We start from the raw sequence: 23,875 nt of genomic DNA, 5'->3' as shown, positions 1-23,875 counted from the left end.
AGAAAACCTGTTTATTTAACAGGCAAAGCACTCCCCAGCACAAGAAATGAACAATACCAGAAGACAAAACTAATTCACCACTTTGAAGAGATGACAAATTCAGAAAGTCTCTCCAGTGGGTGGTCGCTCTGTTATCAGTTCCTCCAGTGCTGGGAAAGGCTTCTGCCCACAGCAGGCCCCGGCAGGCCACAAAGTGCAAGCTCTTGGTGTTTTCCCGGGTCTCAGTCTGGAGCAGGTTTGAACGATTCCAAGAAAAGGGAAAGAAAAACAGTCCAGGGAAAACTTGGACTGCCTCAGCTAGTTAAACTAACTAAAAAGCAAAAGGAGTGCTCTGTTCTGCCCCATGCATGCCCAGACAACAACAGTGGAGTTCTGTATTCCACAGACTGGGGGAGAGTGCTGCTGATAATGAAACTCTGCTTCTTCTTTTCCCCACCTTCAATGTCAGAGCCAGTCTTGAAGGCACATAATATAATATCCAGCATAAACAGAACACCCGACTGGGCAAACAAGCATCATAATGCCACCCTAGGACACTATGAAAAGCTGTGGAAAACTGAAGGGTTATAAGGGAAGAGGAGGCATCATCCACTAAAGACAACACAGGAAATGAGAAAAGGATAGATGGGCTAGAATAACTAAATTAAAGGATGTCTGTAAAACCCATGGATGGTTTCAGGTTTTGAATCTAAAGCACCTTATAGCAGCTCTAATACTTGAAGCACCTCCGGAAAGGACTGGTTATTTTTTGTCACTTCAAAACCTGAAACCATCCATAGGTTTTTACACACATCTTTAATTTAATTATTCCAGCCCATGTACCCTTTTGTAGCACAATCTTACAGTATATGTTGAGAAGAAAGCATGTTTCTGGCAATATTGAATAATAAAGCAATACAAAAACTGTTAGTCTGAGATGGGAAATTACACCTATTATTGTGAAGTTATTTCTTGCCATGTGACAGCCAAGTCGTCTATTCAAACACAGGTACTTAGTCTTTAGCATACACAACTTCCTTTAACTGCCATGCCAGATTTAAAATCCCTTCAATCCCAAGTAAATCATATCTAACAACACTCATATAGAATAGCATTCTTCAAGCACCCACAAAAATGGAAAACTTCAATCAAAAATAATTTCAAACTCTTGAATTAGTATCATAATAAAGAATTATCTTGTTGGGATGCTACTTTCTGCATATCCAAAGGCTGAATTACTAGATCTTATATTTTCCTAAACTTCAAAAGTATAAGCACTTACCCAACACAACCTGAAGTATGGGACTGTGGCTATCTCTCTAGGATGTGAATTATAAATATGTTTGAAGAGTGTTGAGATTAAAAAATAAAATTTAATTTGCAGTTGGAAAAAGACAAAATAATCAGAGGGCAAGCAATATCTGCTTTTATTTTATTCACTGTTAGGTAAATTTCTAAAGTGTTTTTATCATGCCCGACAAGGTTTATTCTCCCAATCAAATAAAAGGAGAAATAGCTTGAAACGTGGATTGTAGAACAATGGTTATGTTTTGCATTCTAAAAATATTTTTCCCATTAACATAAGTAGTTAGGAAATAAGAAAAAAAATGTAACAGTCACACACTGCTGTAAAAACAACATTGTGTCTTAATTACAGTAGTGCTTCAACTATAACTGAGTTAGGAATAGAGGTTTGTGAACAACGATACTCAAACAGAATTCAAAACTGTATCAGAAGGTTTTGCCACTTCTTAGTTTTTCATTAAGTTTCTCTAGTGCATACTCTGTGTCTTAAACTGCACACAAGAAGTACTGATTTTTTAACAATATTATTCTATTGACAAGGTTACCGACCACAACATGCCAACAAGTAAAAAGAAAAGCCAACATGTAAAAAGAAAAGACAGAAAAGTAAGTACTAACAAAGGGGTAAGAAATAAAACATAAGAACCACTGAAGAAATCTCCCAGGGAACAAAGCTTTGACAACATACTTTAGGTTTAGTGCCTTAGTCACAAGCTGTCTTTCCTTTTGTACACAATTTCTTTATCTATAAGCAGTGCCCAGTCATACCTGATGAACACTGTGCATTTACATAATTAATCTTTTACTGCCACATTGCTAATCTAGGTGGATGTCCCAAGGCATTCACAGTCGACTTACACTTCTCATCTTTTTTTGGTGTGTGCTACTTGGGTACTTCTCTCTTCACATAAATAGTACCACAGCTAGAAAAATATGCAGCTAATCATGGGTCAAAACAGGGCCAGGAACTACACCCCATTAACATGCCTCCAGTCGGCAGAGGAACAACACTCCCAACATCTGCAAAGCAGTGTTGCTGAGATTAGAAGCATGGAGTATTTAACCCTGTAGAGATTGATCCCTATTTATTATGCATCTCATAATGCATGTCTAAATGCATCTCATTTTACTGTCATCAGGAAGGCAGGTAAAAACACTTTGCACTTGGGTTTGCATAGCCCTGGATGATTCTGGCAAGCCATCAGTTTCAAGAGGATGTTCTTTCTCCCAATTAAAGAATGCTTGCCACAGTACAAAGAGGTCACAAACAGATATTTGTATCAGCTTTTCCACCAAGAATTGTCAAACTGTCAATCCTGTGTTGCCATGTGAGGAAGAGGCATGTTTGGAGAGGAGCAATGTGTCTTGTCTATAGTTAAAGGAGAAAATGTGCATTTCAGAGTAAGGATGATAGTGTAACTGAAGTAAGCTTATGAGCCTGCAGGAGGTCTGGCTTCGATTAATCAGTCTTTCATTGATTGTTTGAAAGGCAAATCCCTCAACTTTCTTATAATGTAGGTTCTCATTTGCTCAATGAAACAAGTACATGAAAATAATGTGGTTCAAACATCACCATTCCACAAGTGGCTGCACTCACATATAACACACACTTTGTAGATGTACACAATGACATCTATACTTATACAGCCAGGGAACTGAGGCAAAGGTAAGTCCAGCTGCTTGCTCAAAGATAAGTTCTCCTCTGCAAATGCTTTGTTTAGCTACTGTGGAAGAATTTCATATCTACTACCTGTATCTGATCCCAGTGTACTCACCTGATAGACATTACTATGGCACAAAGCAATGTAACGTACACAAAATAGCCCTTAACTTTTAACTTACTGTCATCTAATCTGGCTAAAATTTCTTGAGATATTACTGCTGGTATGTTGGGAGAAGACCTGTAGTTCTTCACAGACATTAAAAGTAAATTTATTTCACATACTGTAGTACTAAAACAAGCATAGTTTTTAAACACACATTTTATTAGGCAGTTACTTTGTAATGTTGAAATAATAAGATAAAACTCTTTTTTTTGATAAGAGCATTCCCAAGTAATAAACTTATCTAAAGGGATATAGCAATATCAGGCCACCCAATGTCTGGGAATGATTGGCATCTGGCTCCAAGACTTCGGAATGTCGAACACTTGCTTTATTAAAACTATATTATACTATACTATACTATACTATACTATACTATACTATACTATACTATACTATACTACAAAGAATACTAAAGAATACTTACTACTAACTAAAAACTCATGACTATCTGCCAACTGACTGTCCCCACAGCTTGGACCTGATAGGTTAATTAACATAAACAATTCCATCAGAATCCTATCAAGCAACCACCTTGGGTAAACAATCTCCAGACCACACTCCACATGAGCACAAACACAGGAGCAGCAAATAAGATAAGAATTGTTTTGATCATTCTTTTCTCTGCTTTTCTCACAGCTTCTTTCTGTTCCAATGGCATGTGAATACCCCAAAGGGATCATTAAATAAACTACTATTTTAACCAAATGCCCTATACCAATCTGAAAGACCAAATATCAAAAAACAGTCACTAAGGCTAGGTACCTGTCCTGGTTCAAGACAAGGTTCAAGACAAGGGAGAGAATCCCCAAAGGGTCTCCTCTAGGAAAGCAGATCCAATCGACCCCTCCCCCCGACCGGTCCAGGAGAAAATACCTCCTTGGAGAAAAGCAGAAAAAACCTGTTTATTAAACAATAAAACCTAGACAATATATATCAATAAAACCCCTTGCTGCTCCAAAAGAGATGACAAACTCAGAAAGTCTCCTCCCTGGGTTGCAGCTGAGCTCACTCAGTCTCTGATCAGTCCCTCTGGTGCTGGAATTGTCGCAGGCCAGGCCCGGCCCGGTGGGCCACAGGTGCAGCTGCCGGTGCTCCCCTGGGTGTTCAGTCCAGAGCAGGTTTAAACAGGTCCAAAGAAACAGGAAAAAACCCACAGTCCAAGGAACTTCTTTGCCTCAGATAGCTAAACTAACTAAAAGCAAAGGACAGCTCTGTCCTGCTGTCTGTCCATCCACAGACAACACAGTCCAGGAGCAGGAATGAGGAGGAGTGAGAGCAGCGTCTGAAAACAAACTGCATGCTTCTTCTCTCCCCACTGCACTCTCTGGAACAAGTCTTAAAGATGCAAAACTCATTATTGAGCAGAAACAGAACAAGATAATTTGGGTTAAAAGCATCATACAGTCAACCTAGGACAGTACCTCAAAGCAGGTGCATAATTCAGACTAGCAGCATGCATGGAAAAGATGTGTTTAGGTATGCAAAACAGTTAACTGCACACAGAGAGGGACACCAGTACAGACAATCTAATTTAGTACATTGGGTTCTTTTAATACAACATGCCTTGCCGTTGTCACTGAAGCCAGAGTGTCACCCCATTCATCAATAAGTTTTCCTCTAAGCAATTCTTCTGCAACTTTTCTCCCAGGAGCTGTTTAGTTGGCTTCAATGGAGCTACTCAGCAATGTGGTGACTAGAGCAGTTAGGTCTGTTATTTACCCTTGGAATATCTTTACCATGTAGGTGCCATCTAGGTTGCTTCAGACAAGACTTATTCATCTAGGCTTTCATTTGTGAATACATAGTATCTTTTGTTAAAGACTTAGTATTTACAGTATTTCAAAAATTAAGAGAATTCCAATGACTGGACTCATAAAGATCTTTCAGTGCTGAGTTAGGGTAACCTGAGTTTAATGAAAATACAAAAGTCTTGCGTCTTGCAGCATAGTAACCATGTACAGTATCTTGCAAGACAGATGCTACCAATATACTTATAAGTATAATTTTAAAAATTGGCCAACATTTAAACATACAAACATTTCCATATAGTTTAAAAAATTTTACCTATTGCAAAATTTTACTGTATAGTTTATTTTAAAGAACTCATAGAATGAACACAGCCATCAACAAATGTTCATCTCTGATTATCGCTCTCAAAACTGAGAAAGAACACAATGTCTACTGCAGATACATCCAGATAAAATTGTCTTCTAAAATCTCAACTGGGAATAGGGCAGTAACTAAAGATATCATTGCTGTAAACACAATTAATTTAAGACATATCTCAATCCATATTTTCCATTTCCTCTCTAAAGAAAAGAAAGAAACTTAACTGACATATTTTTTGCTTTGTTTGAAAACTAGAGACTAAACGGTAATCAATAAAAAGTAGCTTTACAATCATACTTTGATGTATTTGATCGGTGAAAAAGATTTGAATAAAAGTTGTACCATGTTCACAATTATCAGAATAAGTTACCTTCATGGGTTAGCCAAACCAGAAGGAAATGGCCATGTCTGGTGTAAGTTATAATACAGCATTGTCCATTGTAACACCAAAGACAGAATTCAGACTAGGCAAATCACATTTGCTCTATTATTGGCATTTGGGTCTGAGAGATGCTAATGACTTCCAATAAATATACATATTGTGTTCTGGTAGTGGGAAATCTTGGAACCTTAGGTACTTATTTCTGTTTTTCAGTCTACACGTCCATTGTTTTTCTAGTTTAGACTCCTGAAAATAATGGCTATCTTTTGTCTTTTCTGAAACACATTCTGAACTACAACTCTACCTCTCTCTTGCCAGTGGATTACATTTGTCTGCATGGTTCCAGGATAAGAGCAACACAGCTACAATGGCTGTGATGTTCTCAAAGTACTCTGGCATGCACAGCTCTCATTTGGAGGACACTGAGACCACGGAGAACACTCAGTCACAACATTATTGTTGCACATTTGCATAGCTCATTTTATCAAGAAAGATAACAAAGGCATTTGACAAATACTGGACACATGCCACCACTGAAATGCTGCCAATCTTTCTTTTGAGGGTAGAGAGCAAGTATTAAATGGCAGCCAGCAAACTCAGTGGTGAAGGCAGTGTTTTGGCTACAACAGCAGCATTAACCATTTACTTGTGCAAGAACAAAAAAAGATTACTAAACTCAATCTTTCTGCAACATCCAGACAGAATTTTAAAAGCACAGCTTTTAGTGGAGTAATTGGCTGTAGAAAACCTGAACTTTGAGGCACTGTTGCAAGAATACGAACTTTTTTGGTCTCCACAAACCAAGAGTCTACAAAAATTTTGTGGTGCTTGCTTTGGTTCAGGAAAATGAAAAAATAAAACAAGTGTTGATTGTTGTTTAAGAAAATAAAGAGACTTCAAATGATCCACTCTGCTTCTGCCTGGTGAAAACTTTATTTTTTTGTACAGACAGCCAACCACTTCCATTGACCCATTTCCTCCTCAAGGCTTCCTAGACACTATACAAAATTAAGATCTATCCATGTTTGGGGGTAACACTGGTTTGGTGTTGAATCACAGAAATTAATTATCGCCCGATTGCATTTTTAATATTTGTAACAGGATAATATTGAAAAACTTATTCTAGGTCTTCTGAACCTAGAGTCTTTATCGAAAAAGTAGTATCCTAAGAAGCCTACATGTGAGAGAGCAAGTAACAACTTACTTAAAGTAACTAGATAAACGTGCAACAAAAGCAGTAAAGTTGAAAAGCTTATCACAAAACCATAGAGAATGCAATGCTTCGAGGAATACAGAAAGAGGAATTTCAGAGAATGCAAACAAAGTCACTTTTTGCAGTTTTTATGGACAGACAGGACAGGTATGGGCTATTAGGTCGCTAAAAACAAAGATCATATTTTTGTGAATGAGAACGACCTCAAAAATTTGAGGAAAAAGGTGAGCAGGACCTCAGTAAGTTTGAAAAGAGAGTGTTGACATGTATTTAAATAAAGGAGAGATTATGAAGATTAAAAAAACAAGAAAGAAATTAGAAGAAATATAAGTTCCAAGAAATAATTTCCAAGGCAACTGGTGCATCCCTCTAAATCTCTGCAGAGAAGATCTTTGTGATCTGTTCTCTTGAGTTACAATGGAAGATGTATACCAAACATACCAAAAGTATTCTACTCCCATTTATATAAGCTGTTAAAATGGGTGGAGCAATGTTCTTTATCTTCTCCCCGACTCAGCCCTGATAACTCCCTCTGGGGAAGCAGGAGCCACCCTGGGGGGACCATCTCTGCTAAAGGGCCATCAAGGTCTCTCAGCATGACTCACAGAATAACATCATTCCATTGTGAGATAACCTGGCCTGGGGGAGGAACCAAGCATTTCTGGATATAATCTGAGGCTTGGAATACCACAAAAGGACCACCACTGGATTCCAAGAGGGCAGGACTTCTCGATAACCACCACTGGACCTCCACAGAAGGACCAGACCTTTTCTACAGAATCACCATTTCAACAAGACACCATCCATCACTCCAGTGGTACTGCAGACACCATTTAATTGGACTGCTACCACCACCCTGACCAACAGGGTATCAGGTCGTATTCTGACTCTGTCAGTTCAAGACAGTGTTTCTGTACTACTGCCTTTATTGTAATTTTCCTGTTAAATTGTAGTTCTGATTTGGAATCTCTCACAGAATATTTGTGTGGAGTTAATTCCTCTGCTGATTTGCTTTCAAACAAGCACAGCTGTGAAATACATCATTCCCACCAGTAGTGCCTAGTAAGTGCTTTCACAGCAAGTTGATCTGACTGCCTTGTTTATCTGAACAATTATGATTCTTAATTTTTGGCTTTACCATAGTACATAACGGTTTCTTCTTGGAATTATATGTACAGAAAGGAAGAAGCATGTGAATTCAGAAAAAACACAACAACTTTCACCACAGACATGGAATGCCACTCAGTTTCAATAGGTTTCTCTGTCCCCACCTCTTAAAACAACATTCCAAGTCATATAGCTTCAAAGTCATATAGTCCAGCTGGGGGACTTTTTTTCAATTGAAATGTACTCTTACTGGAAAGATTATCTATAAATAGAGTGGGGGGAGTGAGAGAAAAATAAAGATAGGAATATATTTATACATGTGTATATGTACACATATATATTAATGTATACTTTGGTCACAATAACCCCATGTATCACTACAGGATGGGGACAGAGGGACTGGAAAACTGTCTGGCAGAAAAGGACCTGGGAGTTCTGGTCAACAGCCATCTGAACATCAGCCAGCATGTGCCCAGGTGGCCAAGAAGGCAAATGACATCCCGGCCTGTACCAGCAATAGTGTGGTCAGCAGGACCAGGGCAGTGACTGTGCCCCTGTACTCAGCATTGATGAGGCTGAGCCTCAAGTACTGTGTTCAGTTTTTAGCCATTCACTTCAAGAAAGACATAGAGATGCTAGCAAAAGTCATGAGAAGGGACAATGAAACTGATGAAGGGTCTACAGAATAAATAACATAATGAGTAGCTGATAGAGGTAGGTTTTTCAGCCTGGAAAAAAGAAGGGTCAGGGGAGACCTTACTGATCTCTACTACTACCTGAAAGTAGGCTATAGCAAGGGGGGAGTCAGCTACATCTCTCTGGCAACTAGTGACAGGACAAGAGGAAATGGCCTCAAGCTGTCCCAGGGGAGATTCCAGTTGGACATGAGGAAGAATTTCTTCACTGAAATGGTGGTTAAGCATTGGAATAGGCTGCCCAGGGAAGGAGTAGAATTACTATCTCTGGTGGTGTTCAAGAAATGACTGAATGTAGCACTTACTGCCACTGGTCTAGTTGACAAGGTGGTGATTGGTCAAAGGTTAGACGGTCTTTTTCTACCTTGATTTTATGATTAGGTATATATCTCTGTCTGTATGAGTGTGTGTGTGTGTGTGTGTGTGTGTGTGTGTGTGTGTGTGTATAACAGTCACACTGCTCCCCTACACTGAAATCCAAAGAGGTTTTTGGATTTCAGTGATTTCCTCCAAGAGGAAATACCATAACGGTATTTCCCTATGCACCTTGGGATAGAAACTGTGGTGTTTGTTTTTTTTTTAATCCATTTTATTTCATTGCAGAGCTGCTACTCCAAAACCTGACCACCTGGAAAGGGAGTTGGTGTGATGACTGCTCAGGAAACACTAGTTAGATACTGCCACCTAAGCTGTAAATGAAAGGGAGAGAAAATGTTTTGGGGCTTGTAACATAATACAGAGCAATCACTGGGAATGATTAGGTGCAACGCTTAGAAGTATTTATTTTTTTCTTTCACTGGAATATGATGGGCTTTATGGTTTGGACCATTTAAAAAGACTTAATGTTTGAAGCCCTAAGTAAGAAAAAGGCTCTCCTTCCAAAAAGGAGAATACTTTTTTGATTTTACTATATAGATGAATTTAAAGTTAGCTTTAGCCTCGGTTAGCTTCAAATATCTTTTGAATGCTGTAACAATATGTGAGGCAATGGCAACTACTCTGTGTAGGGGAATACAAGTGTTCTTTCAAAGACACACAGTCCCAAGTTATTTCTCCTAAAATCTAAAAAAAAAAAGTCTTCAAATTCTCATTTTAAGACAAAAGGCAAAATGTACTGTGTAGCACACACTGAAGAGCCTCTGGCTAGGCAAACCCCCCTCCCCCATATGTGGGTGTTAGTCTCCTTGTCCTTCTCTCCACAATCATCTCAAAAATCCATGCAGTAGAGATTCTTATTACATGAGACATCCAGAGATCAATTCTTTGACCCAGGAATCCAGAAAGCAATGCTAGAAACCTCATTTTAAACAAGTCAGAGCTTGGATACCATAGGGACAGGCTCAGCTCAGAGACATGCTTAATGTCAAATAAATAAGTTTTGATAAATGTCCATTTCCTGTGTTAAACATACCACAGAGAAACAAAATAATGTTCCTGCAGTGAATATAAATGAATATAAAATCTTTGTTTTGAAGATCACTTCCACAGCTGGCTCCATTGATCACTCAGCTGCCCAAACATCCAGCCTAGTGCTCACTTACACATTCCCTCTTTGATAACATTTTGTTTTTTCAGTGCACTTAATCTAAAATGATATGGATGACATAATTCACTTCACAACTCAAGCCAGTTCAAATGTAGGAATTTCAATCCAAAACACTGTAAAGCACAGTAGTCTGTCATTAATAGAATATTTATTGTGTTATATCACACTTCAGTGTTGCCTTTGCATGGTGTATACCTGGTCTAGATGTGCATAAATACATTATACCCGAAGGAGACTTTGTCCTGACACATTGCTTCAATCCTGACACCTGAGGGAAGCGTGGTTGGGACAGCCCTTGCCAAAATAAACCAGCCATCACTGCCTTTCCCTCCTGAATTATTGCCAGTGCTTGTGAAACCACAGGCCTATCTAGCATGTGGGTAGCTGGCCTGAAGGAAAGCAACCTCCTGCCCTGCTCCACTTTCCACAAGTATCAGCAGGCCACCAAAGGGGTATGGGCCAATCTCCACATAAAAAAGCAAAACATATTGCTGTGAGCAACAGTGTGAGAGCTCCTCCCACTCCTTCCTGCAAATAGACAACCACAGGTGAGGCACGAGTGGGGAGAGAGAGCTATGCTGCAGAGAATCTGGCAAGTACGAGACCATGTCCCCGCAGATGCCTGCACAAAGTTGTCCAGTAGATGAACAAGACAGAAAAAGCCACAAGTTGGGCTGTCCAACAAAAAGGCAAAAATGGCAATCCTTGCCAGTCTGCCTTATGCATGGCATCTTGTGGAAGTCAGGGAAAAGCTGCTCACCCTCTCTGAATCTGTATGCACTTAAACCAGAGAAAGCCCAACATCTACATGAAATATGAAAATAAATATAGAAATAAAGCCACTCAAAAAGTGATCAAGCTCATGCTAAAAAGCTTTTTATATGTGCATAAACATAGCTATGATCTCGCACATAAATAAATAAGCTTTTATTTGAAGTGAAGCAACCAAATATTTAACATCACTTCCATTGACAAGAACCCCCCTAAACTGTGCCATTTTAGATCTACAAATAATGAAATAATTACCATCCTCATCTTAGTAACAGTAAACTTATTCTGTTTAAAAACAGAATTTTGCGCTGGAATGTCCCTGAGATCTCACTCCTGCTAAAGCTATTAATTCTAGCAGTGTGTAATGTGAAATATTTACATGTATTCTAGTATTCTTCCGTAGCTTTAAGGAACTGTCTACTCCATTTGCAAAACATCAGCATGTTTGAGGGTTTGTCCTCTTTTGAGGTGTAGCTGTTCACACACCAAGAGCGTACTTTCCACCCAGGGCTGAGACATGGGCGCTACCAACACACTCCGTACTGCTGCCAGAGTTCAGTTCTGTTACAATGAGTTTGCTCCAGCTCCTGCTCTTTTTTGTGTAAACAGCTGCCTTCCAGCACCACAGTTTAGCTCTAATTAATTTCTTAATAAAAGTATAATTTATTTTATAATCTAGTCCTGAAACTTGGCTAAATTCTCATTCTTACTGGCAGTTCTAAGATATCCAAATTGCTATCCAATTAAAATCTGTTCTTTCATTCCACATTTAAAAACTAAATTCTAATATAAAGTTGGGATTATTTTTTTTTTTACTTCTTCACACACAAAATTTAGGAATGACTGTAGGATCTACTTGGTCAATTTTGTCTAAAAAATATTTACAATCAGACAACTAAGAATCTTCTGTAGGACTGCAACTTTCCTGTGGGAAATAGTAAATATAAGAAGATTTCAGAAACTGGAAATGTAGGCCATAGAAACAGAAAGAGCAGAGAAAATTAGAACTAGCTGCAGCTGCAAAGTCTGAAAGTAGAAAAAGTTACAACGGTATAGTACAATTGGTATTACATTGTAAAATTCAGATGATTTGCAAAATGCTTTCTTAAATTTTTCAGGTATTTTTTCTATTCATTATCCAGCCCAGAAATTGTTGCAAGCAAAATTGAGTTTTAGAGAAAAACCCATGCTAAGTGATGAACCTCTAAGTACTATACCTCTCTTCACTGACGAGTCAAAGACGATACATAAAACAGTGATAGTATAGTTAAATCAAACAACTAAAACATGAGAATCAGACATTCAAACAGTACAAAGGTCTCTTCAGATTGTTGAACTAGCTGCAGAAGTTAAGGCTTTTCAGCTCTTCCTACAACCTTTTAATTCAATTAAAAATTCTGCTGATCTTACTAATGTAGTTAAAAGAATAGAAGGACCAGTTTTAAAGGATGTTAGTAATGATACCCTATATCACTGTCTTTCATGTCTTTATAGAATTTTACAATTTTACGGAATCCACCAATATTTTGTTTCTCACATTAGAGTTCATTCCTTGCTTCCAAGATTTATAGTAGGAAGAAATGTAAGAGCAGATAAACTGACAATGGTTGTTTCAAACACTTCACCAAATATTTTTAAACAAGCAAAACTAAGTCATGCCTTTTTTCCCCAAAATGTACAAGTTGTGCAGATGTTTCAAATTTCAAAAGTCAAGCTAAAGCTATCATTAGTACTTACCCTGATTGTCAGCTTGTGCCACCCCCTGTTTGTACAGGAGCTGTCAACCGACTAGGTTTACAAAGCCTACAGTTATGGCAACCAGGCACCACTAAGTACCTTTCCTTTAAGAAGGTTAGTTAGTGATGCCCACACAGGAGAAACAAGTAATCTTGCCTGTCAACATTTTTTACAATCATTTGCTTCACAAAGTGTGCCCCAAGAAGTAAAAACAGACTATTACCCTGCATATATATCCCAAAAAGTGGTCACATTTTTAGTAGATTAAGCTGTTCATCACACCTTTAGTATTCCTCACTCTTCCATGGGTCAAACAATTATCGAAAAGACGTACCACACAATAAAATGCATTCTAGATCAACAGAAGGAGGCAGTAGATGCAACACCACAGATGAGATTAAGCAAAGTTTTATATGTTTTTAACTTTTTGAACAGCTCTTTTGCAGAACCTCATCCACAAATTTTTAGGCATTTTTCAAATCACACAGGTGAAACTGAAAGAAAATTCTCTTGTTTTAATTAGGAGCCCTGAGACAGGACAAGTTGAATTCCAACTAATAACTTGGGGTAATACGTATGCTTGTGTCTCTACAGGTGCAGGACCTAAGTCGGTTCTGGCAAAGAACATCAAACTGTATCGCACATGAGAAAGCGCTGACGAGTCCAAGAGCAGAGAAACAAGTATGCAGATGTGAGCCAAAAAGAGACCCTATGGTCCAGGCTTGTGGAACCTGCAAACCTTGATTTTATGTCAATGATAGGTGTGTGAATTGTTGGTTTCACGGAGCTCTTTTGGCAAAAGTGTGGTTTCCATTGTGTTATGTTATTGAATAAGAGAAAGTGAATCCCCTCATTGGATTTTTAAAGGTGAAATTACCTCATTTTTAACAGAGTTGATTAGTCCCCAGGTAACTTAGGGAAGGAACGAACACAGAATTTGTGAGCTGAAATATATGGGGAAATCTTTTGCCAAAAAATAGCTCACAAAAGATATGGAGTGAAAGTGAGTGTTACGCGGGTGCCGGCTAGCTTTGCTTGCTTCTTGCAGTGCAGATTTGCCTGTGGAACAGACGAAAACAAATGTTTGGGTGACCTTAGCCAAGGCAGGCTCAGATGCCATGTCTGTCCAATTCAAACCCAGAAAAGCCTTTTTCAACTTGTCTAGTCTGTGTGCCAGTAAAAGATTGGCTGATACCAATATATTATGATCTCTTGACCAAAAAGCAACTTAATAATAAATCAGATGAGGTTGCCAACAGGAGTAATCCTGTGGCTGATTGGGACATTTGGACCAAAGAACTTCCCAAAGCACTTTCTGAGCCTCAAGAATTGGAGATTCTTAGTTTCTTAACAATAGATTTATGTCTTCCGTTTTCAGATAGCAATTAGTGAGGGAATGATCCTCCAAAATACAATGTCACTCCCAATTACCCTGCTTACGGAAACTTGAGTTTTTAGTGTAATTACTCAGATAGTTCGGGTCACTTTCTGGGGTTGATCAATATCCCCAACAATTACCAAAAGGATATTGGTTCATTTGTGGAGATAGAGCTTGGCAAGGCATTCCATCATGCCTTGAAGTTATTCAAAGCAGTATTGAACAACTTACTGTACTAGCACCTAGTGCTAATAGAGTCATTAAGAAAAAACATAGAGGAAAGAAAATTGCCCATCAACATGAAGAAAATTGTAACAGTGCTTTTAGGCCCTGGAAAGCTGTGAAAAGAGTTTCAGCGGGTTTTCATATAACCCAACTTGCTTCTGCCGTGACACTGAAATAGTTAGATTGAGTTGGATGTTGGCTGAGCAAACAAACCAATGCCACGCCCATTGCAATCATGATATGCTGCCAGATGTCATCAGTGTTAGACATGCTACCCTTCCAAATAGAACAACAACTGATTTTCTTTTACTGGCGCATAGACATGGTTGTGAAGATTTTGAAGGATTGTGTTCTATAAATTTGTCTGACCATTCTAAATCTATCCACAAAAGTATTCAAAAGCTGAAAGTTTGACTAGCCTAAATCAAAGAAGACGGTAGATCATGGTGAGACAATTTGTTCAAAGGATGGAGCTTTGCACCTTGGTTAAGCAAACTTTGTAAAATAGGTTTGTATGTGTTGGCTGTTTAAGTGATGAAACTAGTGGTAGTACCTTGTATACTTTGGTGTGTACGACAAATGATAGACAAAACTATCAAAGAAGTTTTTATCATAGAAGAGAGAGATGTAAGAAATAGGATCACAAAAAGTTCCCAAGATCATACAGAGATGTGGATGTAAGTATAGACATAGATGAAATGCTTTGAATTAAGACCTTAGAATGGATGAGACTTATTAGAACAGTAAATAGTAACCATATCCTTTGAATAGTAACTTATATCCTTTGAACAGACCAAATATTTTACAACATTAAAATGACTGTAGTATAAAATAGCAACATCTCAAGCAAGAGAGGTGACTCAAACAAGCAAAAAGACATATATAGTGCAGTAGAGCTATGTAGTAGAGCTAGTAATGCAAGGTAGTCAATAAGCAACAAAGTTAAGAAGGTTTCTTTTTGGTTGTACTGAAGGGGGGAAATGTGGGAAATAGTAAACATAAGAAGATTTTCAGAAAGCTAGAAATGTAGGCCTTAGAAACAGAAAGACCAAGGAAAATTAGAACTAGCTTCAGCTGCAAAGCCTGGAAGTAGAAAAAGTTACAATGGTATAGCAAGCAAGGACATTAAACAATAGCTTGAGTTTTAGGCTTGGCTAAGATGCACGTTAAGACTGCAGGAAAATATGCCAGCAAGATAGTAGAAGGTTTTAAGCTTAATAATGGTGTATGGTGTATTGTTAATAGAAAGGAGACAAGCAAGCATTGTATGAAGCAGGTGTATATGTACTTTTAGTAATTGGCTAGAACAATTGTCTGTAAGCTTTAGCAATACACTCTTGGCTACAAAGTTTTTCATATGTCCTGTAACAGAGAAATCTTTGGCTGTACGATGGCTGTATGTGAGCTTTTGCCATCTTCCTATTGTCTCAACCATGTAATGAGGCTGATGCTGCAGTAAAAGTTCAAGGAATGTACTCCAGCAGTCCTGTCCTGTTTGCGTCCCCAACACACTTTCCCATGTCAGTTTTATATCAAATTTATTATTACCATAATTTTAATAAATACAGTAACTACTGAGTGTGAAATATTGCTTATATATATTTATGTATCAAACTAAAATAAATGAAAATACTGGCTGATACTACCAGTTCAGAGTTTTAATCACTTTCCCTAAAATAAAACCTTAAATTATTGTATCCTTTAGTAAACATGCAAATCTGTGGATGAAGTACTGGAGCTCATCTGGCAAAGCCCAACTGTCATCTCTGACTCTGAGCAGGGACCTCAAATTCCTTCGCCTCAGCACATATGCATGCAAAACCAGCTGTGTAACCCCAGTTACAGCTATTTGCTGCTGTTACTTGGCATTTCTCTCAAAGCTTTCATGCAACAAAATGGCAGTTTCTTCACATGTACTGAATGATCCCTATAAAATTTAAAAGAGCTTGAAGCATCAAGATTAACCCAGGAAGCAAAGAACTGTATTAACTGTAGTGGAGACCAAGAACTGAACTTGAACAAATTTTACCTGAAGACCCAGAGGGTGGTATTTCTCTTATCTTGCACATTTTCAAACAGTTTATTTCATGTCTTTTTATGACAGGAAATGAAAATATGAATTCAGTCATATAGGTATCAGCAGCAATATATCCTTTATCAAAACTGTGTGTCATTGAGACATAAACCCTGGGCCTCTTCCAATCTTACATTTTTCCATTCTCATGGTTATTCTTCTATCTTAATTGCATGGACTTTTTTTCCTTTTACTATTTCTCTATTACACAGAAAACAGAAGTATTTCCTAAATGCCAGAAAAACAGAAGTTATGAGACATTCTAGACTGTGGTCAGACATTGTTTTCCAAATAACCATGGCTAGTAAGTACTTAGAAATCTTCAAAACTGATTATAAAAATACTTTAAATCTATAACCCATATAAAATTTTTATATTATATTATATTATATTATATTATATTATATTATATTATATTATATTATATTATATTATATTATATTATATTATATTATATTATATTATATTATATTATATTATATTATATTATATTATATTATATTAATTATATCATATTATCTGTAACCCAACTATACACACATCTGTATAATTTAAAATAAGAATTGCATGGCCAGTTTTAGGTTTCTAAATCCCTTTTATAGCTTCACAACCAGCAGCAATATGTCCAGCACATTGGGGCTGTGGCCTTCTGTCCCAGCACAGCTGGCTAGATGAGTCTGCAGCACATATGCTACTAAACAGTGCAAGTCAGGGTCCTGGATTTCTGCCATGGGAATCAAAATAATGCTGGACTTGTTCCCATGTGTGCATTTGAGATTTACTCCTCCCAAAGACAGTCCATAACATTGACTGTGGTCTTTTAAATTTATGGATTGGTAACAGGGAACTGAAAAATGAAAACACTTGAAGTTCTTTACCCTTCATATTTACCACACCCGATGGCTGCTGTCAAGTGCTAGCATTAGTTTTATACTGTAACAGTGCTTGGGTAAAAGAACTGCACTTTATCAAAGACAGTGTGAAGGCTGTCTTTTAACAGGCCCAGATGCTTCTTGCTCTGGTAAGGCATTTTACTGATCTGGAACTCTTTGTCTGAGGGATCTGAAAAATGTATTGCTGTATACTCCTGTCCCAAGGGCATCTATCTCTTGGAAAGTACCAGCTAGTTTTTCCAAGACATGTACTCTTTGCGGGTCAGGCAAAGTTGACCTGATTTTCAGGAAACTCTGTTCAAAGCAGTGAACCTCAGTCATCATAAAAACATAGAAATGCAAAGTATCTAAGTGTAATATAACAGCAGATTTCTGTGAGAGACCTTCCATTGTCCTGAAATAGTTATTGGAGGTTTCAACATTTAATAACCAGGCTCTAAAAAAACCCACTTTTTCACTTCTTCTTTATGTCATTAGTCCTTGCATGTCCCTCACAAAAGCTTGTTTATTAAATTGGTCTTGCTGACTAAGGACTTCTGTGATGGAGTAGACAATTCTTCAGCTCCTAAAGAAAATTGATGTTAAATACAAGGATAAATTTAAGCTTTCTTCCCTGGGATTAGCTTTGGTTTTATGCTGCATCTGTTAACTTACCTTCCATAAGAGTACAGCCAGTAACAGGAAGATGAGAATTCCCACCAACAAACTGATGGCAATGATCCATCCGACAACATACCCACGAGGCTCCAGATTGTGCAAGGCCTCAAAGACCACCTACATAGCAATTAGAAAAAAAGCTTTTTAGAATTGGAAGTTGTATTGTTTTCTCTTGTACTTATCTTATTAAACACATTGTATGGTGGCCTCACTGATCATATTTCATCTGTCAAACAAATAGGGAATGCAGCCTTAATTTAGTGCTTTCCATCAATTTTTCCCAAAGTATTTAAAGCTTTCAAGTGGATTTAGAGTAGTCATGTGTTGGATCCAAGAATATCAGACTCCTCTCCAACATCACAGAATCACAGAATCACAGCAATTCAAGGCTGGAACAGACCTGTAAGATCATCAAGTCCAACCCATGTTCTAACAATTCAACTAGATCATGGCAGCAAGTGCCACATCCAGTCTTTTTTTGAACTCTTCGAGGGATGATGACTCCACCACCTCACTGGGTAGATGATTCCAGTATCTGACCACTCTTTCTGTAAAATACTTCCTTCTTAATTCTAACTTGCATCTCCCTTGACGCAGCTTGAGACTGTGTCCTCTTGTTCTATCTGTTGTCGCCCGGAGTAAGAGACCGACCCCCAGCTCACCACAGCCACCCTTCAGGAAGTTGTAGAGAGTGATAAGGTCACCCCTTAGTCTCCTTTTCTCCAGGCTAAACAACCCCAGCTCCCTCACACGCTGCCAAGCCCCAACACTGAGCTTGTTCAGGTGCTGGGCCATCAAATGTGCACATAGTTTTGCATGAAAAAATCCATTTCTTGGATTGGCAGGGATTGGCATGACACCTTGCATGGCTTGTCTTACTCATCATGTTCTGGCCCTGCCAAACCCCCAGATGCTTCACATGAAATATTCGTTATGACCTTCTGTGGGTTAGGTTTTCTCAACTGAATTTCTTCCACTTGTTATCAGGGAGATGCTGAGGGTGGCTTTCTAGGTAAACAGACAGTGATTAAGAAACAAAAGGAGTAGCCAAGCACCCCAATATACTGTTGAAATGGTTTTGGGGAGGGCAACAGGGATTTGGAGTTTTTAGCTGGATGAGAGTAGTCATTTCCCGGCTTGGAGCAGAGACAGTCATGTGGGGTTTTTTTTCACCTAGGACCTCTCCTGCATAGTGGCTTCAACATTGCCATGGAGCTCTGCCTGCCACCTGCTTGTAAGCCCGTTGCTTGCAAGAGAGAAGGAGTTCTGGCTGCCCCATTGACTGGGACTTCACCAGCTACCAGCACCAAGAGAGACAAGCGTAGCCCCTGTGGGTGCCTGGGGGAGTCATTCCTTTCCACCCCCTCCACAAAGCCACTGTGTGGTGAGATGCTTGAAGCCAGAGCTGCCCCCGCTAGACCTCTTCTCTGTATGGTAGTGCAACATCATGATAAATCCCTGCCTTCCTTCCCAGCATGTACCAACTCCAATTAGCAATGCCAAAGACTGATCACCACTCGCATGTGTGACTGGTGGAGTAATTTTCCTTTTCCTTTCCCTCTCTCTCACCTGAGCTGCTAGTATCACCACCAGGGAGGTCCCCTTCTTGCATCAGAGTGCCCCTGAAGCCGTGACGGAGATACTGAAACTTCTCTGCCTCACCCGAGTCACCATCACTCCCTGTTGTGGTTGTAACTATACCAAACAGAAAACAGCTTAACGGGCAGGAAAAGTCTGTTATTGGGTTTTTTAAAAATCATTGTTGTTATAAATGATCAAATTGTGAGCCAAAATTATCAAAAATTTAGCAAAGATTTATTAATTTGTCTGTGAGATCAAAGTTCGGTCTTTGAAACCACCACAGCCAAAGAGAGAGCGTCAAGCCTGGGATCGGCGCTGGGTGAACCTGGATCTGACCTCCCAAGCGTCAGAGCCTCCCCCCTTCACGCTCGCGGCTTCGCGCAGTGAGGTTTTATACAGTTTATTCTGCCCGAGGCAAAGATGACTAAATTTCCTTTGTGTCTCTTCACATGCATTGCTGTTGCTTTCCATGTGCAGAGATGGACAAAAGCTGAGTTCAGGTATGCCATCAACATCAATCAGCTTCGGAGGAGCCACGTAGTCAGATGTATCAGGTTGGCATTGCTGACTATCTTGATAGATGCAATCTGCAGGGCGATAATTGCTTTCGGGTGGCTCCTGACAACTCGGGAAACCAGCGATCATCATCCTGGAAGCTTCAATTCCTACATTAAGGCATTATCTTAACTTGTGTCCAGGAACAAGTTGAATCTGAATAAGACAGCTGCTCCCGGCCAGGGTGGTCAAAAGACATGGTTTGGATTTCACAATATTTTATACCAAACATTAATAGCATGAATTATCCCTACCATATATTACATTGTTGTTGTTTGTTCTGTCTTGTTACATATACATATTTGAGTAATGAACTGTTCTTCCTTTTCCCATATTCTTGCCTCAAAGCTCCAAAATTTTTGAAGTCACGGGAGGGGCAATTTTTGCATTCCAGGAAGTTCTCCACCTTCCTTGGCAGATACTTGTATTTTTATCCAAGACTGCTTGTTAACTACTTTTTACCCCCCAAAAAACTGGACAACTCATACTTTACTACTAAATACAAATCATCCTTGTTATGCTTTACAAGACACATTGTGTGAGAGGCAAGGACACATACAGTTATGGGTTTTTCTGGAAATGCTGAGAGCTGTTCTCTTCTCTCTTTTTCGATTGCATATATGGCAGGGAAATACAGACAACAAAGAGCCCTCACCATCTGTCTCAAGAAGACAATGGGAGCAAATTACATTATTCATATATATTAGCTGAATTTTCAACTTATTTCAATCAAAACTACTTCCTCAGTAGAAAACTCAAGAACAGCTCTCCTCAGTGAAGGAAATTTCTATGTAAAATTTTGCAATATCCAGCAAATGCAGGGAGGCAGCAAGGGGGCTTTTTAAGATAATTCATTTGCTTTGTCTGGCTTTGTTTTGCAAGACAAAGTAGCTGGTTTTCCTTCCCCCTTCACAAACCACTTTCCCCATCTTTGCTTAAAAATGCCAAAACCATTTTGTAGATGTTATAAACGGGTAATGCAATGGTTGGGTCTCACAATTAAGAGATGAATATTACGTGTATGTTAAGAGAAATTTTATAGATGCATAGTTATGTTATTTTTGTGCGTTCTCCCCATGCACTTGAAGATACTATTGGTTGCCTTGGTCACAAAGGCTCACTGCAGGCCCATGGACAGCTTGTTGTCCACCAGGACCCACAGGTCCTTCTCTGCAGAGATGCTTTCCCACAGTTTAGCTCCCAGCCTGCACTAGTGCAGGAGGTTATGTTTCTCCAGGTGTAGGACTCTGCAATTGCCTTGGTTGAATTTCAGACCTTTCTTTTCTGCCCATCTCTCCAGACTCTTGAGGTCTTTTGAAAAGGCTTCACAGCCCTCTGAGGTATCAGCCATTACTCCCAACTTTGTGCTGTCAGTGAACTTGCTGCTCCTTCCCCCAAGTCACTGATGAACAAGTTAAACAATACTGGCCCTGTCACCAAATAGCATATGTGAGCTTGCTACCAAGCCCCAGGATTGAATGACAGGGGCTTCTCCCAATCAGGTCTCTTACGAAACTGCAAGCATTTCACTGGCCAGATCCCAAGGGAGTGTGGAGTTCAGACCAATGAGAACATACAGACCAGGTCTTTCAAAATGCCCTTTATAAGGAAGGGCTTGGAAAAATAAACTTCATCTGAGCCACACCAACATCGGGGCTGAGTGTCTCTGTCTCCTTGCCCCTCACCTCCCACACGCGACTTAACACGCGGTGAACCCCAAAGTGATAGGAACTCAACAACACAGAGCGAAGGAGACACACAGTGTTAGAGCTGGATTTTGGTCTACAAACCAAAACCAGATTAACAAACAGCCTAGAAAAGGAAAGTGGGGTGGGACCTGGATTACAGGGTGTCAAAGCCTAGATAGGTGTTTGAAACCAGAGAAATAGAGCACGAAGCTGGAAACATGGCATAAAAGCCTAAATAGTGTAAAAACCACATTTCTGGTGTAAAACCAGAATGGTTAGACAGTGGAAAAAAAAACCCTCAGCAGACAGCAGAAAGTGCTACGAGGGTTTAAAAACCTGTTTTGTGGACTAAAATCTAAAATAATTCGTGCTTGTGTAAAATATACGTGAAATAAGTTGTGCTTGTGCTAAAAATCCTTAAAGATTTAAAACCACAAGCCACAGCCGGGAAAAGATTGCTTCACAGATTGCAAAACCACAGATGGCAGCAGAGAGAAAGATCTAATTAGCAAACAAAAAGACGTGGCTCTGTGCGGAGATGGGCCCTTTCCTGGGACAGTCCAGAGACACCCAAGTGATGAATACTCGATAAGTGTCTACAATCAAGATAGTCAGTCGTAAGGGCGTGCATCCCAATACCAAGTTCCCATAACTGGGAGATCAGCATTCATCATTCATCGCTTCCCATAAATGGTTTTGTCCTGTCCAGCACAGGGAAAAGGAGACTACATGAATATGTGAAGCGATGAGAAGAATAGAGGAAACTCTGCCCCAGGCAGAAAAAACTATAACCCAACAAAGACAACATTCATGAACTAAGGGGATCCGAAGCGGTAGAGTTCGGATCAGTGTTCACCCAGCACCGATCCTGGGCTCGATGCTGTCCCTTTGATTGTGGCTATTGGGGATCAAATCTTGGTCGCAAAATAAAAACCTATTTTTTGATTATTAATTCAGCTTTATCATTTATTACCTATAACAAAGACCATGGGAGCTTGGATGTTGGGACCAGAAATCTCCATGATGAAGGTACTGATCTTCTTCTTTCAAAAAAGAGGGATTGTTTCCCCAGGGAGTGGGGGAATGCTGGCAGATGCTGGCATTGTCCAGGGAGTCGGCAGGACGGATTGCAAAATCCAGCCATGTGGAGAGATGGTGACTGTCATAATCTCAGCAGGCTACACAGTCCCAGCAGCTCTGAAACACCTGTTGCCCACTGTTGTAATCACTATCCAGCCACTTCAGGACCTTGTATCATGGGACCCGGCAAGCACACCACGCTGCCCTGCTCCAGGGGACCAGACTGCGGGGCATCCGCTCCAACCCCTCCCGGGACCAGGAGAAACTCCACAGCCATTACTCTGTGCCATGCGGTCAATGGGATCAGCCCCACACGCTCCTCAGCGGCCCAGCAGCACTGCCCATCCAGCCAACACCACAGGGTGGGGCGGCGTGGGGCCCGGCCTCCAAGGGACACAGCCAAGCCTCTGTGGAGCCTGGCCGCACCTCCAGGGGCAGCGGCCCCACCACCGAGCCTGCTTCCAAAGAGAGATGCAGAACTCAGAGCCTGGGAAAAACCCTTGCAAAGGTCCTGCTTGCAAAAAGGCAGTGCAGAGAGACAGGAAGGGCTGGGGTACTGCAGGGACAGAGAGGGTCGAGTCTGCCTGAAGACATGGAGTCGGACTCACGGGTTAAATGCCTCACAGCAGCTGAAATCAAGACCCACTGTCATCCAGCCAAGCGAGAAGCCAGCAGCTGCTTGCAAATGGATGATAAAGAGACAGACACTAAGTTTCCTTCCCTACAAAGCATTGCAACCACGTTGCCCATTAATAAATCAAGGTTTTAATTTCCCAGAAATTCTAATAACATTTCTGAAAACATTTGCAAAGTTCATAATACAGTATTTGTTGATTTTGTTTGCAATTGCTAAAGCTAAAGTTAATAAGCCCATGATCAGTAAAATGTTATCTTTCTGTCTCAGACAATTACTGCTGTGCATCAGGAAAGCGTCACATGTGTATTGTTATGTATTTTTTTAATACTCCTACTAATTATTGTCACAATATTTCAGGAAGGATGGGTAAGATCCACAGTATGTCCACTAAAATATTTATATTAAAAAGTTTTTGTTTTGTTTTGTACTGGACATTA

At 39.6% G+C, this 23,875-nt stretch overlaps 1 protein-coding gene across 1 annotated transcript in view; it reads right to left on the bottom strand.

The window, feature by feature from the left end:
• The window catches only part of ITGA9 (integrin subunit alpha 9), a 210,299-nt gene that overhangs the window by 4,837 nt on the left and 181,587 nt on the right, over positions 1–23,875 (bottom strand). The window contains exon 27 of the mRNA XM_063158707.1: positions 17,895–18,014. Coding sequence (XP_063014777.1) covers positions 17,895–18,014 — 120 coding nt within the window. The remainder of the gene's footprint in view (positions 1–17,894; positions 18,015–23,875) is intronic.

The sequence above is a fragment of the Melospiza melodia genome, chromosome 1 (assembly GCF_035770615.1).
Source record: "Melospiza melodia melodia isolate bMelMel2 chromosome 1, bMelMel2.pri, whole genome shotgun sequence".
In the NCBI taxonomy this organism is placed as follows: domain Eukaryota; kingdom Metazoa; phylum Chordata; class Aves; order Passeriformes; family Passerellidae; genus Melospiza; species Melospiza melodia.
The sequence above is the reverse complement of the archived record's forward strand: the minus strand, read 5'-3'. Positions and strand labels throughout refer to the sequence as shown.